The 16252-nt window shown below is 37.8% G+C and overlaps 1 protein-coding gene across 3 annotated transcripts in view; it reads left to right on the top strand.

The window, feature by feature from the left end:
* Positions 1-16252, top strand: part of KIF26A (kinesin family member 26A) — a 166965-nt gene that overhangs the window by 102019 nt on the left and 48694 nt on the right. For all 3 annotated transcript variants that reach the window (XM_031953149.1, XM_031953147.1, XM_031953150.1), the window contains exon 5: positions 14529-14712. In XM_031953149.1, the coding sequence (XP_031809009.1) occupies positions 14529-14712 (184 nt within the window). The remainder of the gene's footprint in view (positions 1-14528; positions 14713-16252) is intronic.

Here is a 16252-nt window from a genome sequence, read left to right as displayed (position 1 = left end):
GGTTAGGCTGTGGTGCCTGCCTCCCCGTCTCAGCGTGGAGGATGGGATGCTGTTCTGGTCCATTAGGCCTATTACAAGGCCCAATTAGGAAGTGTTGTGTTTGCAGCTCAGTGACCCATCAGATTGTAACAGCTCATTTTAGATCTCTTTTTAGCATAATTAAATACCTTACTTAACCCATTAAGGCCAACTGCCTGTGAAATTACTTCTTTTTAAAAAACAAAATCTAGTTTCTTCTTTTCTTCCCCTAAAAAGCAAAATATTTCCCTTTGTTGTCATATGGATTTAGTGATATGATAGAGCACTGGTCTTGGAATCTGGAACTGTCTGAATTTGAGTTTAATCTGAGCCCTGCCACTTATTTATTACTTGGCTAATCTTAGACAAATGATTTCCTTTCTCTATTTCCTCATCTGCAAAATGAGGAGTTTTAATGAACCAAGCTCCAAGGTCTCTTCCAGCCCTAAATCTTATGATCTTGTGATCACAGACCATGCAAACTGAGTTCTTTGTGATATGTGCTTGCATACTGCATGTTTCTATCCTGTCTGAATTTTCCCTTCATTTGTTAGGGAGCCTCATGGCCTCAGCTCAGTGCACTCTACTTTACCAAAAAGCTCTGTACTGGTACAATTCTATTCTTTCTATATATTCTTTCATTTGTTGACCTCATCCATTTTCATGGGCTTAATTGTCATCTCTATGAAAATCACACATAGATTTATTTATTTGAAGCAATTGGGGTTAAGTGACTTCTGTCTAAGACTGGTTTCAAACTCCTGGTCTTCTGATTCCAGGGTAGGTGCTTTATTTATTCATATATTTACCCCTAATTTCTTTACTGAGTTCTAGTCCCACAGCATGGAATTGCCAAATTTTGTCATTTTCTATTTCCAAAATAGTGTTGTCTCTTCTCTGCTGTTATTCAGTAATTTCAGTTGTGTCTGATTCTTCATGACCATATCTCTGTCCATAGAGTTTTCTTGGCAAAGATACCAGGAATGGTTTGCCATTTCCTTCTCCAGGGACACAGGTTAAATGACTTGACCAAAGTCACATAGTTAGGCTATTTTTGAGGCTGGATTTGAACTTGAGTTTTTCCTGACCCTGAGCCCAGGACTCTATTTACCATCCCATCTAGCTGCTAGTTCAAGACCTCATTATTTCTCATTTCAATGATCTCCTACCTAGTTTCCCTGTTTCAATTTAGTCTCCCTTCTCTAATCAAGTTCCACATAGCTGCCAAAGTGATTTTCTTAAAATTAAAGTCTAATCATGTCATTTAAATCAGTGACTCCCCATTGCCTCTAAGATCAGATATATTTCATCTTTGTCTCTTTATTTTTTGATTTCTATTTTGTATAAGTTTTATAATGTGCTTAATTATTATTATTTTTAAATAGATTTTTTTTATTTTTCCAAGTACTTGCAAAGATAGTTTTTAACCTTTGCAAAACTGTGTATTCCAAATTTTTCTCCCTCTCCTTTCCCAAGACAGCAATCTATATATGTGTACTTCTCTTAACATATTTCCATATTCATCATGCTGAATGTACTTAATTATTAATAAAGTCATACAAGTATACATGTATATAATTTATAAGTAAGTAAATAGGCAGATATCAGGTTGTTTGTGTAAAACATTTTTTGGTGATAGGGGTATGTGATAAAAAAAGTTAGGTACCTTTGCACTAGGTGATCTCAATGACTCCTGATAGCTCTTCATTCTATGAAGTATTATATTTTTCTGTGTACTCATTTTAAAGCCCATATAGAAGCTTCAAAATCTTATTTTAACCCATCTTCATTGTTTCTTATCACCCACTCTTATATACTAGCAAAATCAGATAATTAATTTTCTCATAATCTTAACCTTTCCTCCTCTTTGTCACCTTCCTCCTGGTCAGTCTCTTTTCTATTGCTTTGTCTTGGTTCTGCTTCTTCTCCTTTACTAAATTAATATCAATTTTCCCAACTGCCTGGTTTGGGTAGGGAGCCAGATCTTCTGGCAGAGAGACTATATTATTGAATGTTCAATGTTCAGAAATGTACAATCATTACAAATCCAAATTTGATTTACTTTTTCAAAAATATCTAAGATCTAAGGTATCTAAAAAGTTTTCAGGGCAACTAGATGGCTTGAGGTCAGGTAGGTTCATCTTCAAATTTGACCTCAGACACTTACTAGCTGTGTGACCCTGGGCAAGTTATGTAACCCAGTTTACCTCAGTTTTTTCATCTGTAAAATGAGCTGGAGAAAGAAATGGCAAACCATGTCAGTATCTTTGCCAAGAAAATCCCAGGTAAAGTCACAAAGTGTTGGACACAACTGAACAAAAAAAGTTTTTTTTTTTTTTTTAACAGAGAAATAGAGTCAGATTTAAAAAATAGTTACAAAGATGAAGATTTTGAGTCAAAGTAAGAAAAAAACTTCCTAACAATCAGATTTGTTCACAATTGGAATGGCCTGCCTCAGGAAAGTAGATTCAGAAACTGGAAAGAACCTCAAAGGACATTTAATCTGGTGGCTCTCAATCATTTTGGTCCTTCTTAAAAATTGAGAACCTCCAAAAGCCTTTGGGTTCCTGAGTTGTCTATTGATAATTACCATATTAGAAATCAAAGCTGATGAATATTTATTTTTTCATTTAAAAATAAATAGAAATGAATTTCTTCATTTAAAAATAAAAATAAACCTATTTACATGTTAGCATAAATAACATATTTTAGTGGAAAACAACTTTCAAAATAAAAAATATTTGCTGAAAAACATGGCTTTTTAAATATATTTTTGCAAATCTCTTAATGTTTTGCCTAATAGAAAGACAGCTGGATTTTAATATCTGTTTCTGTAGTCAATCTGTTGTGATGATATGTTTTGTTCGAAGTACGCAAAGAAAATCTGGTCTCCATACAGTCAGTCAGTCAACTTTTATAAGATCTACTACATGTCAGGTACTGCATTAAGCATTGGAGGTACAGAGAAGGAACAAAGACGTCCCCTGTTGTCAGGGAGCTCAACCTCATGAGAAAGAGAACATGAAAAAAAAAACCACCTATGTATTTTACAGGATAAATTTAATAATTACATGCAGTTGGAAAAGGGAGAACTCTTTTAATAGCTAAATAACATCTTGGTATTATTATGACAATAGTTTTGACCTCAACAATGTCCTGAAAGTGTCTCAGAGACCACCAAAGGCCTGCAAATCATACTTTGATAATGACTGCTTACTCTGTTTTCTTACTTTATAGATGAGGAAACTGAGACCCAGAAGGGATGTCCAAGTGAATTCTCCATCATTGGAGGTCTTCAAACAGTTATCTTTTTTTTAAAATAGTATTTTATTTTTCCAAATACATATAAAGATAGTTTCCAACATTCATTTTTGTAAAACTTTGTGTTCCAAATTTTTCTTCCTTTATCCCTTATCTCCCCTCTCCTCAAGATAGCAAGCAATCTGATATAGATTAAATATGTGCAATTGTTTTAAACATATTTCCATATTTGCCATGTTGTGTAAGAAAAATCAAATTAAAAGGGAAAAAATGAGAAAGAAAAACAAACAAACAACAACAAAAATGTGAAAATAACTGTGATTCCATCTACATTTAGTCTCCATAATTCTCTCTCTGGATTGCTGATGGCATTTTCCGTGCCAAGTCTATTGGAATTGCCTTGAATCACCGCATTGTTGAAAAGAGCCACGTCCATCACAGTGGATCATCACATAATCTTGTTACTGTGTGCAATGTTCTTTTGGTTCAAGCAGTTATCTTTTATAAATGATATTGAGCCTAGGATTCCTAGCGTCCCTTCAGCAAGTCACTTCCCTGGGTCCCAGTTTCTCCATGTCCTAGAGATATAGTAGAAGGGATTCCTAATCAATTATGATTTGGACTTTTTGCCCTTGGAGGAGGTCCCTTCCAAATAAAGTTTTGAGATTCTATAGTTTTGTGTGGGGTTCCTAGAGGAGGAATGCTATGGAGGTTCAATGTAGCTTGGTCCTGGGCTGGCCACTTTCTCCTTCCCCTTCCCCCTCTTCCCCCCCCCCCCCCTGCAAGTTGGAGCCTGAAAGGGAGAGGCCTAAATACTATTGTTCTACTCTTCTCCATCAGCCTGGTTTATGGGGGAGGCCTGGGGCTGGCGCCTTGGGGGTGGTTTGCCAGCCAGGGGGAGGCCTGAGCTAAACCAACTGGCCAGATCCTCTGATGGACAGACGACAGACAAGCAGTTTCAGTCCAGAGAGGCCTCATTCCTTCTGTAAACAAACCCAGGGGCCTCTCCCTGATTATGGGAAGAGACATTGACACTAGTGATTAATTTGGGGGAGGAGGAGATGGACAGAAGGAAGTGACCCAGGCAGTTTCTAAGCAGGAGGGGAGAAAGAGCTGCAAGAGATAACTTTTCCCCTTTCTTCCAAGTGGATTCTTTTAGAGCTGCAGAAATGGCAGGGGGGGGGAAGGCTAGGGTAGCAGAAGCCAAGTCTCAGCCACAGGGCAGAGGCTAGATACCAGAGGGAGGGCCGGCTCCTGTCAAGGAAGATACATTAAATGGGAATAAAGGCCTGAGGCCTCAGGTTTCTGTTGCTTCTTAAAACACCAGGTGTTGCTTGGTTTTTAGGAAAGGGCTCCCTGTGTTTGGAATTTTTCACTTCCTCTTCAGATTGGGTCTCCCTCCATTAACTATAGGGTTGAAGGTGGGAAGGGGTGGTTAGTAGAAAGAGGAAGGGAGGTCCTTTTGGGGACCTTTGTATTTAGATCCTGAAACTAATGTTCTTAAGTTATGGCCCTCAGAATTTCATGTAATTCTCAAGATGAGAATGGATAAGGGCTGAATAGAGGATTGCTGTCATTTTCTTATTTCTCAATGTAGTCTAAAATTGAATTAGCTTTTTTAGCTGCTGCAGAACATTGATGCTCATATTGAACCTGATATCCTGTAAAACTCCCCAGGGCAGTTAGATGGCTCTCAGTCAGGAAGACTCATCTTCCTGATTTCAAATCTGTCCTCAGACACTTACCAGCTGTGTGATCCTGGGCAAGTCACTTAACTCTGTTTATCTCAGTTTCTTCATTTGTAAAGTAAGCTGAAGGAAAAGACAAAGCACTTCAGCATCTTTGCCAAGAAAACCTCAAATGGGGTCAGGAGGATTCTGCAGATGTGACTGAAAAGTTGATTGAACAACAACAACAAACCTTCACATATTTCCAGTCAAATCAATGTCTAATTTTGCCTTTCCTATCTTATATTTGTGGAGTTGATTTTTTTTTTGTCATTTAAGTGAGATTTTACATTAACCCTAGTGAATTTCACTTGGTTTGTTAGTTTTTCCTCAGCTAACTTTTCATCATCCATAAAATTGATGATCATGCCATCTATGCTTTATCTCACATCATTGATAAGAATGCTAAACAGTTTGGGGCTAGGAGAAGATCTCTGGGACACCCCATTAGAGACCTTTTGCCACACTAATATGAAACCATTAACAGTGAATCTTTGAGTCCAGCCATCCATCTAATTATATTCACATTTTCTCCATTTTCTTCAAAAACTTTGCTAAAGTCTAGGTAATTAGATCCAAAGCATTCCCTTAAACTAATAGTACAACAACTCTGGGGAAGTTAGATAGTACAAGGACCTGAATTCAAATTTGGCCTCAGACACTTACTAGTTGTGTGATCCTGTTTGCCTCAATTTCCTTATCTGTAAGTTGACCTGGAGAAGGAAATGATAAACCACTTCATTATCTTTGTCAAGAAAATCTCAAATGGGGTTATGGAGAGTCAGACATGACTGAGCAACAACAAGATACTAAGGAAATGAGATTGGTTTGGCATGACCTATTCTTGATGAAGCTGGCTGGCTTTTTTTTTTTTTTAATCATTGCTTTCCTTTTGCAGATGTTTATCAACTATTTTGTAATGATCCTTCCTAAAACTCTCCCAGGAAATGAAGTCAGGTTAACTGAACTATAGGTTACCAACTCTTCTCTTTTCCCCTTTTTGAACATCAAGACAACATTGGCCTTTCTCTAGTCTTGTGGTATCTCTTCCATTTCCCACAATCTTTCTAACATTACTGACAATGGCTCAACAATCATTATTTACCAGATCTTAGCCTACTATCTTTTTAATTATCTCGATGAAAAACTTCTAGTTAGCCAGTCTGGTTTTGCCATTTCAAGGGTAAAGGTCAGTCCCTTTGTGTGAAAAAAGATCTGCATGTTTTAATGGCCTGCAACCTCAAGATTGAGTCAACAATATGATATGGAAGCCAGAAAAAAATAAATACTTCTATGTCTCTTAAAGGAGGAAGTAGTGTCCAGAACAAGGTTGATTTTAATATTACTGTATTCTGCCCTTGTTGTACTATATATGGAGTGTTGCCTTTACTTCTGGGCACTATTCTAGCACATACATGGGAAAAATTCAAGAGGTTCTAGAGCAAGGCAAATAGGATAATAAAAACACTGGAGACAGTCCTAAAAGGATCAAATAAATGAACTAGGAATATATAGTTTGGATTAAAGAAGAAATAAGATCATTGTATTGAACTGATTAACCAGATTTCAGGTGGGAAATGACCTCAGAGGCCATTGAGGCTTACCTCTTCAGTTTTCAGAGGAGAAGAAACTGAGGTATAAGAGGTTGTTACTGACTCAGCTGCCAAGTGGCTAAGGTAGGATGTGACTTCAAGGCCAGAACCTACTTGTACCAAATAATCTAGATGGATAACCTATTTCCTACAGTTGTTATAAGGATCAAATGAGGTAATATTTGTAAAGTACATAGTGTAGTGCCTACCACATAGTAGCTGCTGTATTTTTGTTATTGTTGAGTGGTTTTTCAGTTGTGTCTGACTCTTTGTGCTATATATGTTAGCCATCATATATCATCATCATCATCACTATTTATATCATGCTTCCTTATTGAAGGGAGAAGGAGGATTAGACATGCTTTACTTGATAAGCAGTTAGTGAAAATTTTTTGAGAGGCACTTTTTGCCTCAATATAAGGTAAAAAGAATAAAACTTTCTATTAAAAAGAACTGTCCAAAAATGGAATGAGCTGTTTTGGAAGAAAGTGAATTGCTTGTCATCAGAGGTCTTCAAATGAAGATTAGATGACCACTTGGCAGGGTTGTTATGAAAGAATTCCTGTGAATAATAGTTGGCATTTATATAGCACTTTAAGGTTTATTTGCAAAGCACTTTATAAATATTTCATTTTATTCTCACAATCACCCTGGGAAGTAGGTATTATTATTATCCCCATTTTACAGATGGAGAAAGTGAAGCACACACAGTTAAGTGACAGGTAGGAGTCTGAGGAAGATTTTGAATTTAGATCTTTCCTACTCCTGGTCCAAGTCTCCATCCACTGTGCTACCTTACTGTTCAGGAAGGTATTGGACTAGATATCCCTTGAGGTTGCTTTTAACACTACTATTCTATAAAGTAGTACTTTTGAAAGTAGAGCTGAATATTGGTAGAAAGGAGAAAGAAAAATATTACCATTTGTGAAATATATATGATAAGAATGATTCTGAGTCATCCTTTTGTGCAAATTTTCTTGTAAGAACTTGGCCTTGGATGGTGGATCTAGAGATCCTCCTCCTTAGAGTTTCCTTTCTTCATCTTGATCTCTTACTAAATGAGAATGAAGTATGCTGAGCCAATAACAGCTCACATAAGTGCTGGACTTTCTAGTTTACTAAGGAATTCCTCGTAATCCCAGGAGGGAAGTAACACCCAAAGTTAGGGAGACCTGAGTTCAAATCCAACCTCATACACTTACTAGCTGTGTGATCCTAGGCAAGTCACTTAACTTCTGCTGCCCCAATTTTCTCAATTGTAGCCCAGAGATGATAATAAAAGCCCTTACCTCCCAGAATTGTGAGGATCAGATAAAATGACATTTGTAAAGCACTTAGCACAATATTTGGCATATAGTAATAAATGTTTAATAAATGCTTGTTTCCTTCTTTCCTATTTAGAAAGAAAAAATATTATCAAAGTACTTGCAATGTGCCAATTATAGTGTCACGTTGTGGGATATACATAGAAAAGAAAGACAGTCCTTACTTTCAAGGAAGTCACTTTCTAATTAGGAGAGGCAACATCATACACACACATATTCACACACACACACACACACACACACACATGCACACACTATTCATATAACACTGAGCAAATAATTTAACCTCTCTGGGATTCAGTTTCCTTACCCTCAATCAGAGGATTGAGAAAATATCTGTCCCCTCAATCCCGAGGTCTAAGATTCTATTTTTTCCTGTGATATGATGTATAAGGTGGTGCTCCATTATATTCTTCCAACGGTATGTTTACAGCTATGAAAACCATCTTCCCTTCTTCTTTTCTTTCCCCATCCCATCCCTCCAGACCTCCCAGGCCATTCTGCAGGAATGAAAATTTGTTTGTGTACTTAGATTTAGCCCTAGGCAAACCTGATCTCTTGGTCCCATGCACAGGGTAATTGAACTTCTGGTAGGCCTGCTGGGCAGCCCCGAGAATCCTCTATAATCTGTGGATTGTTCAGAGGAACGGGTTAGGGCCTGTCCCTTGTCGCTGTTATATTTGAGTGCCCCTAAATGTGTCGTAGATTACTTTTATTTTCTGCTATGACACCTCGCTATGAGGAAGGATGTCCCTGGAGTATCTTAAAAGACAACTCCTATTAAAGAGAAAAGGAGTTAAGCAAAATGCAGGCGGTAGATCTCACAGCAAGGGAGGCAGATAATATAGAGCTGTTCTGTGGAAGGTTTAATTGGAAGGGGAGATGGAGCTCATGGCCCCAGAGTCCAAGGTGTGGTTCCACTCCAAGGGTTTCCTTTGGCAGACTAAATAAATAACAGTCTTTGGGAAGAGAGGAAGAGGGAGCAAGTCCTTAAGAACTGAGAGATCTGAAGATGAGTAGACATAAGGGAAATGTGAAATAAAATAGGAGATCATAGAGCAATTTGGTAGGCTGGTAGAGACCATTAGAGTCTTTAGGATCATCCCAGAAAGAAGGCCTTATTTCTTTTCTGATAACAAGTAGAAAATCAATCATAGAACAGGAGAAGTGCAGGGGACTTTAGAATTTTCAAATGTGGAAATTGAATAATTGCTCATATTTATATAGTATTTTAAAAAGAGATTGTGTGAGTTCATAGGATTGTAGATCAAGAAAGAGCTGGAAGAGAACTCAGAGATCAGCTAGTCCAACCTCTTCCTTTTATTGACAACTACACTGAAACTCAGGGAAATTTGCCCAGTCTATGAGTTTTAAACGTCAGAGAGAGAACATTTAATAAATCATTTCTTCCTCCCTCTTTCTCCCTCCCTCTCTTTTTTCCTCCCTTCCTCTTTCTCTTCCTCTCTCTCTCTTCCTTCCTTCCTTTCTTCCTCCCTACTTCCATCTTTCCCTTTCTCCCTCTATTCTTTATCCTCCCTTCTCCCCTCCCTCTTTCTCTTCCTTCTTTCCTCCCCCCTATTCCTACTTACCTTCTTTCCTTTCTTTCCTCCTTCTTTCTTTGATTCTTCCCTCTCTCTCTTCCTTCCCCCCCTCCTTCCCTCATTTCTTCCTTCCATTGTGCCACCTAAGTGCTCCCTAAGTCCTCAGATTACTTCTTTATTTGTAGATCACCTGTAAATATTTTATGTTCCTGATCCCCAAGATGCTTGTCTCTTTAAAAGCTCTTGGATGGTTAAGGGATGGGCACGGGAACTTTAAGGTTATATTAAACCCAGAATGTCTAGTCCTCATTGGGAAGTGTTGGCCAATACCTATCCCCTAGGATTGTGAAAATAGTTGATAATGTGTACATAGTTACAAGAATATTGGTAATGTTAAATGATTCCTCTACCTGTGAGAACATCACCAGTCTTTACCTCCTATTTCCTGGGTTTGGGCAGGGCATTTTTTATCCAAATAGTAATTAGTTATCCTTTAATTCTGTACCTGGGGATTCCAGAGAATGAAAAAAAAAAACAAGAACGGCTGAATCACAAGTGCCCTCCAGAAAGTAATAACAATTGATTTCTATTATGCTGTAAAATTAAGGAAGTATTTACTCAGGAAACCCTATGAGGTTCATAGAGTTTAGTGGGAAGGAATCTTAGAGATCAAGTAATCCCAACCTCTTCATTGTATAGGTTCAGCTGAATGAAATATCTTGTTCAAGCCCATAAAGGTAATGAGTGGCAAAGACAGGATTTGAACTTAGGTTCCTTGACTATATTCTTTCCATTGTACTACACTGCTTTCCTTATTGTGGATATGATTGATTCTCACTCACCATTTTACAAATCAGAACACTGATTCTCAAAGAGAGAGAAGTGAAATTTACTGGTGACTATTATTATTATTATCATTTTAAATTCAGTACTTCCATTCCAACAAGCCTGTGAGCTTTCTGGGCTCAGAGGTCTCATGCTTTCTTCCTAGCTCTCTCACAAATCCCAGAATGCTAGGAAGTGAGTCCTCATGAGCTGAGTTGTACTTAGCTAGAAATAGTTTAAAAAATGATTTGGTAAAGAAAATAATGGAAGTTATTATTAAACCTCCCTTTAGCTGAAGAAATAGGCTCAGAGAAGGAAAATTATTTAGCTAGTTAAATGGCAAGCAAGTGTTGCAATTGATATTCAAACCCAGTTTTTCTTCTTATTGTTGAATCTTATTTAATCAGATGAGTCTTTTTGCTATGCTATAGTGCCTCTCACAATATACTGCACTTTTAAGGTAAACCAATAATAGTTTGGGTTTGGGTAGAACAGTGGAGAGAGTGTTGAGCCTGTAGTCAGCAAGACCTGAGTTCAAATCCAGTCTCAGATACTTTCTAGGTCTATTTGTCTGCCTCAGTTTCTTCAAGTGTAAAATGGGGACAATAACCACACCTATATCACAGGATTGTTGGGAGGATCAGATAATAGTTATAAAGCACTCAACACATAGCAGGTACTTTATAAATAATGTTTGTTTCCTTTTGAAATTTATATTTCATTTCAATATTCAGTTATTAAACATTGACAACTAGTGGTTGGGAACGCTTGTCATTTTCTGACTTCAAGTAGAGAATGAATCCAAGAACACGAGGACTGGAAGGGACCTTAGAACATAGAACATAAAGTGTTAGAACTAGAAGGGGCTTGAGAACATAGGATCACAGCATAGAATGCCAGACCTGGAAGAAACTTTAGCATATGGAAATTGAATAATTGTTTACATTATATGCTACTTTAAAGAGAGGTTATATAGTATAGGGGATAGTGCTCCTAGGATCCTAGATTAAGAGACCTCAGAGATTATCTAACCCTTTCATTTTCCTTTTACAGATGAGGGAAGTTGAGACTCAGGAGGGATGTAACACTTAGCTACAAGACTTAATGGAACATATTGGGAGATGAATCTTAATGGAGACCCATGCTTTTGGATCATCCCTTTTATGCACTGGAGCTTAAAATATTTAAAAACTATTTATAATGGAAATCTTTCTAAAATAAACCACATATTCCTGTTGATCAAATGTGGATAATGCTATCTCCTCCTATCCTCTGAATGTGTTTGAGCTTATTGAATCAGATGGGAGTATATAAAAATTCTTTTCACTTTTATATAGCATCTTAACATTTACACAATAATACAATAGTAACAAAACAATAATTTTGCAACCATGATTTCATTACCAGTATGTAATGGTGTGTTACATACTGGTAACAGTTATGTTAACATTTAGTTCGTAACTGGGGTAGTTAGGTAGCATAGTAGAACTTTTCCTGAGTTCAAATCTGGCCTGAAACACTTAACTAGCTTTGTGATTCTGGACAAGTCATTTTAACTTCGTTTGCCTCAGTTTCTTCATCTGGAAAATGAGCTATTTGTCCCATATATCTTGGAAATCATGAGTACAATTTATTGGTTGGGTTCTCCAGGGTATTTTGAGGTCTTTGTTTATAAGTATTTGCTGACTGTCAGTCTATGAAAAATAATGAGTCTCTGATGTATAATTCTAGCCACTGGGTCGTGTCTTGCTAGGTATTTGATATGTACTTCTTTGCATAATCTGCATCTATCACTAAGTCTGTAACTCTTAAAGATATGTCTTACATAATTTCTGGTTACAGTGACTTGCTTCTGAATCACCCCATTTCCACCAATTTGGATGACAACCGTATTTTGTGTTACTTTGTTGTTGATATACTCTTGGCTGAAGGTATTCCCCATGTTCTATCTTTGGATCTTAATTGTTCCATGGGCTCCTCTATTATTATCATTCTTCATCATCATAATCTTATTGTCCTCATTTTTTTGGATGGGACTTAGAAATAATCCTGGGACAAGTTGATATCTTGTAACTAGTCTTTTGTTATTTTTGAGGATCCAAGCTAATCAATATACATTGAAAAGTAGAAAGTGCAGCATATGAGAATCAACGTAGTAGGGTGGGAAGAGCAGTAGATCAAGATTCAGAAGACCTGTATTTGAGTGCTGGCTCTCTACAGAACCTCAAATAAATCATTTGAATTCTCTGGATATCAATTTCCTCATCTGTAAAGCAAATGTAAGGATTCAATCTATGGTTCTCAAAGGGTATTCTTTAGCAGTGAGTAATTCCAGGTATAATCTAGATTATAGAGAATTAGCATTCAGATTCCTCATTTTTTTTTTTTTTGCCAAGGTATATATAGTTGCCAATGTATACCTTAATTCTTTGCAGGAAAGAATAGTACTGTACTGTGAGTCCCTCCTGTATATCTCCTTCCCCACCTGAAACTGACAACCACCGAATTAGGTACTCTCCAAAGTTTCTTCCAGCTCTGATATTGTACAATTCTAAGATCGTTTTTCTGTTTTAAATTCTATAATCCCTTGATCATTATATATGAACACTATATGTTTTACTGGATGGCTCATCAGATTCATTATTAGAAGCACCAGTTACTGGAATGCAGCGACACCCTTGTGGGCCTCTTGGAGCTTGGGGGACTGTTTCCCTGGACACTAAATGTCTCCAGATGGCTGGGTCCTTTGCATTCTTGTGTCTGCTATTTATAGTTCTTTTGTCTCCTTCTTCAGTGTCAGGCTGACCCTACCCCCACACTCTTTACTGTGCCTGCTTCTTAAAGGCAGTATGGTATAATGGTGAGTTCCCTGAATTGGAAGAATCCTGTCTAGGTTACTTACTATCTATGTGATCTTAGGCAAATCATAGCTTCTCCAAATCCTACTGAGAAACAAGCTAATCTGTAAGGTTTCTCTTGGCTCCTAATCCTGTGATTTTCTAAGCATCTGTTTCTAATTTGCTATGGAACCAAGGAGTCCAGTTCAATAAGAATTATGGTAAAATGAAAGTAAATGATCTCTGAGCGAAGCCTTAGGGCCCCTCTCCCCTGTGAATAGCATGCATGAGTTTAGGGCAGGTACTTGGGACCACCTGCTTTCTCTACTCAGAGATCTCTTGCTTTCTTTTTGGTTCTTATGTAAGTTCCATAATGCCATGGTTGGTATAGTGCTGAATTCTCACTAGTTGAACTAATTTTAGTTTAGAAATTAGCTTGAAGGGGTCAAGGTGTGTTCATTCCACAGTCTTTAATTTTTCAGTGGTGCTTTGCATCCAAAGTTCTATTCTGTCAAGCAAGAATCTGCAAGAACTGCCTTTGGGCTTTTGATCCCCAAATGTTTAAAATTTGTCCAAAGGCTTTTCCCCAAAATACTCATTCATTCATTCATTCAGAAAAAATGTAATAAGCACATGCTATGAATAAAGCATGGAACTAGGAAGTTTATATAAAACAGTCTCTGTGATAGTCATGGGCAGGAGAAGAAAAGATGAGAACAGGGAATAGTTTAGTTATAATTCAGTTTGATTGGGATGCAAAATGTAGGAAGCAAGATAAGGTTTAAATGTAGGTTGAGACCAAGCAGTGAAGGACCTTGAATGCCAGTCTAGGGACTTGGCATTTTACCTTCGGGGTAATGAGGAGCCAAGTTTATTTTAAGTTAATTTCACTAAAAACAGCTGGAGATATTTTGCAATGTAAAGAAATGCCTTCTTTTGCAAAGTAACTTGTTAGATCCCAGGATATCACTTTCCCAAACACTAGTACCAGGAAAACCCATCTGGTCCAGCCAAGTGACAAGGGACTGATTTCAGTAATTGATGATGTCAATGAGATTTCCACAGCCTTCAACTCAACTGCCAAGTGGCTAGGAAAAAAAGTTACTGTATAATTGAAACTCTGCTGGGAGAGAAATTAAGAGACTATCTTGCCAGCCATATTTCTATCCATATTTTCCTCTATTAGTCTCCTGATGGTGTGTCCTTATGAAATCTGATTAGAATGGAATGACTTGATTTGCTAAGCAGGCAGTAGGGACAGCGCACATCTGTTTTGCCTGTCTCAATTGCAGAAATGGGATGGAATGTAACGTGATCTCTCTCTCTCTCTCTCTCTCTCTCTCTCTCTCTCTCTCTCTCTCTCTCTCTCTCTTTCTCCCTTTTCTCCTGTTTCTCCTCACAGAGCAGCCCAGAAACTCAACCTGGCCTCCAAGAAGAAGAAGCCCCACCCACCCCTGACCCCGGCGCATGACTTTTCCATCTATGGGACAAACTTCAGTGGTATGCTGCAGCTCAGCCCTCCCCCGGCACCCCCCTGCCTACTCAGATCGGTGGCCAAAGCCAAGGAGAACCCAGGCATTGGGAAGGTAGGCCTGCAAATGCATGCATATCTGAGCCAGGTTTGGGAGTATGTGGCAAAGCTTTGAATAGGCAAAGGGCTACTGGAATGAACTACAGATTTTTTGATGCTCTGTTGGAGCTGAGGAACAGGATCACAAGAACAAAAAACGTTTCTGAATTTGGAGTCAGAGGATCTGGCTTCAAATTTCAGCTTTCACTTATTATCATGAAACTCCAGATAAATCACACAGTCTCTCTGGGCCTCAGTTTCCTCATTTAGAAAATGAGGGAGTTGGGCTCAATGACCTAGCTTTCTTATTCTTCAGTGTGGATGTTCTCTCCACTGTGGCAGCTTCTCTTGAACCTCTCAATCTGAACTTCCCATTCTTGGACATATCTTCTAAAAATCTTCCAGTCACTCAGGGAGCCAGAGACTTTCTTATTTGTCTCTTAAGAAATAATAATTCCTAAAAAATGACAGAGCCACAACTATACTTGATCTTTACAATTTGAGAAAGGAGAGAGAACAAGTATTATAATCCATTTTTTATGAGTAGGTAAACTGAGGCATGGAAAGTGAAGTGACCTGCTCTGGTCACACTGCTTCTTAGGGATAGAGCTGGGATTTAGACCCACATCTGAGTCTCTGTTTAGCTTTCTCCTTCACTGCTTTGTTTCTACTTCTTTGGGAGATGACCCCTTCCATATCACTAATAGCATTATGCTTTTAATTATCTTTGGAGGCATTGTGTTGTTTGTTAATATGCTTTTTAATCCCAGGTTAGGCTACTCCTGCCACCTACAGGGGCATGAAGAGGTGGTATGGGAACTGAGATGGGTAGGATTTTGGAGACATGGGCTGTGCCACCTTGCAGAAAGCAAAAAAAAAAAGTTATTAAAGCTTTTTGATGGGGATAGTGACTAATTAAAAGCTTTGCTTTAGTCTAACAAATGTTACTTGTGCATGATTATCATTATTGTTATTTTTATGAAGATTAATAACCACTCACATTTATGTGTGTATACACATGCACATAAAATCTTAAGTCTTACAAAGCACTTTCTTCACAATACTCTATTAGGTACTTATGAGTATTATTCCCATTTCATAGATGAGAAAAAAAATAAGTTTTAGTAAGATGACTAGATTATTGTGGGCAGTGAAGAGAAAATGAGATTGCAGTCTAGGGACTATGTCTCCACACCCAACTCACAAGATCTCTTGTTGTTGATTTCAGGTCACTGAAGTGACATCATCCAATGAGTCAGTATAAGTAAATAAATGCTTATTGACTGACTTCAGTAAAGACTTGGATGTAGATCTCCTCTCCTCTCATTTCAAGGGACTCCTTATGATTCCCACTATGCATTATGACTGAATCTAAGGTGCTCAGTGTTTATTAGTAATTGAGAAAATTACATTGCATTTTATGTCCAAGAGTGGGAATTAAGAGAAAAGTAGTCAAATCAATGGAGAGCTAAAATATGCAGAGCCAAGCCAATTTACATGGAGAGAGTGAGGGAGGGAGGATGGAGCTGTTAGGTGGTAGGTCAGAGACTTCCCTT

Source organism: Sarcophilus harrisii, chromosome 2 (genome assembly GCF_902635505.1).
Source record: "Sarcophilus harrisii chromosome 2, mSarHar1.11, whole genome shotgun sequence".
NCBI lineage: Eukaryota > Metazoa > Chordata > Mammalia > Dasyuromorphia > Dasyuridae > Sarcophilus > Sarcophilus harrisii.
The sequence above is the reverse complement of the archived record's forward strand: the minus strand, read 5'-3'. Positions and strand labels throughout refer to the sequence as shown.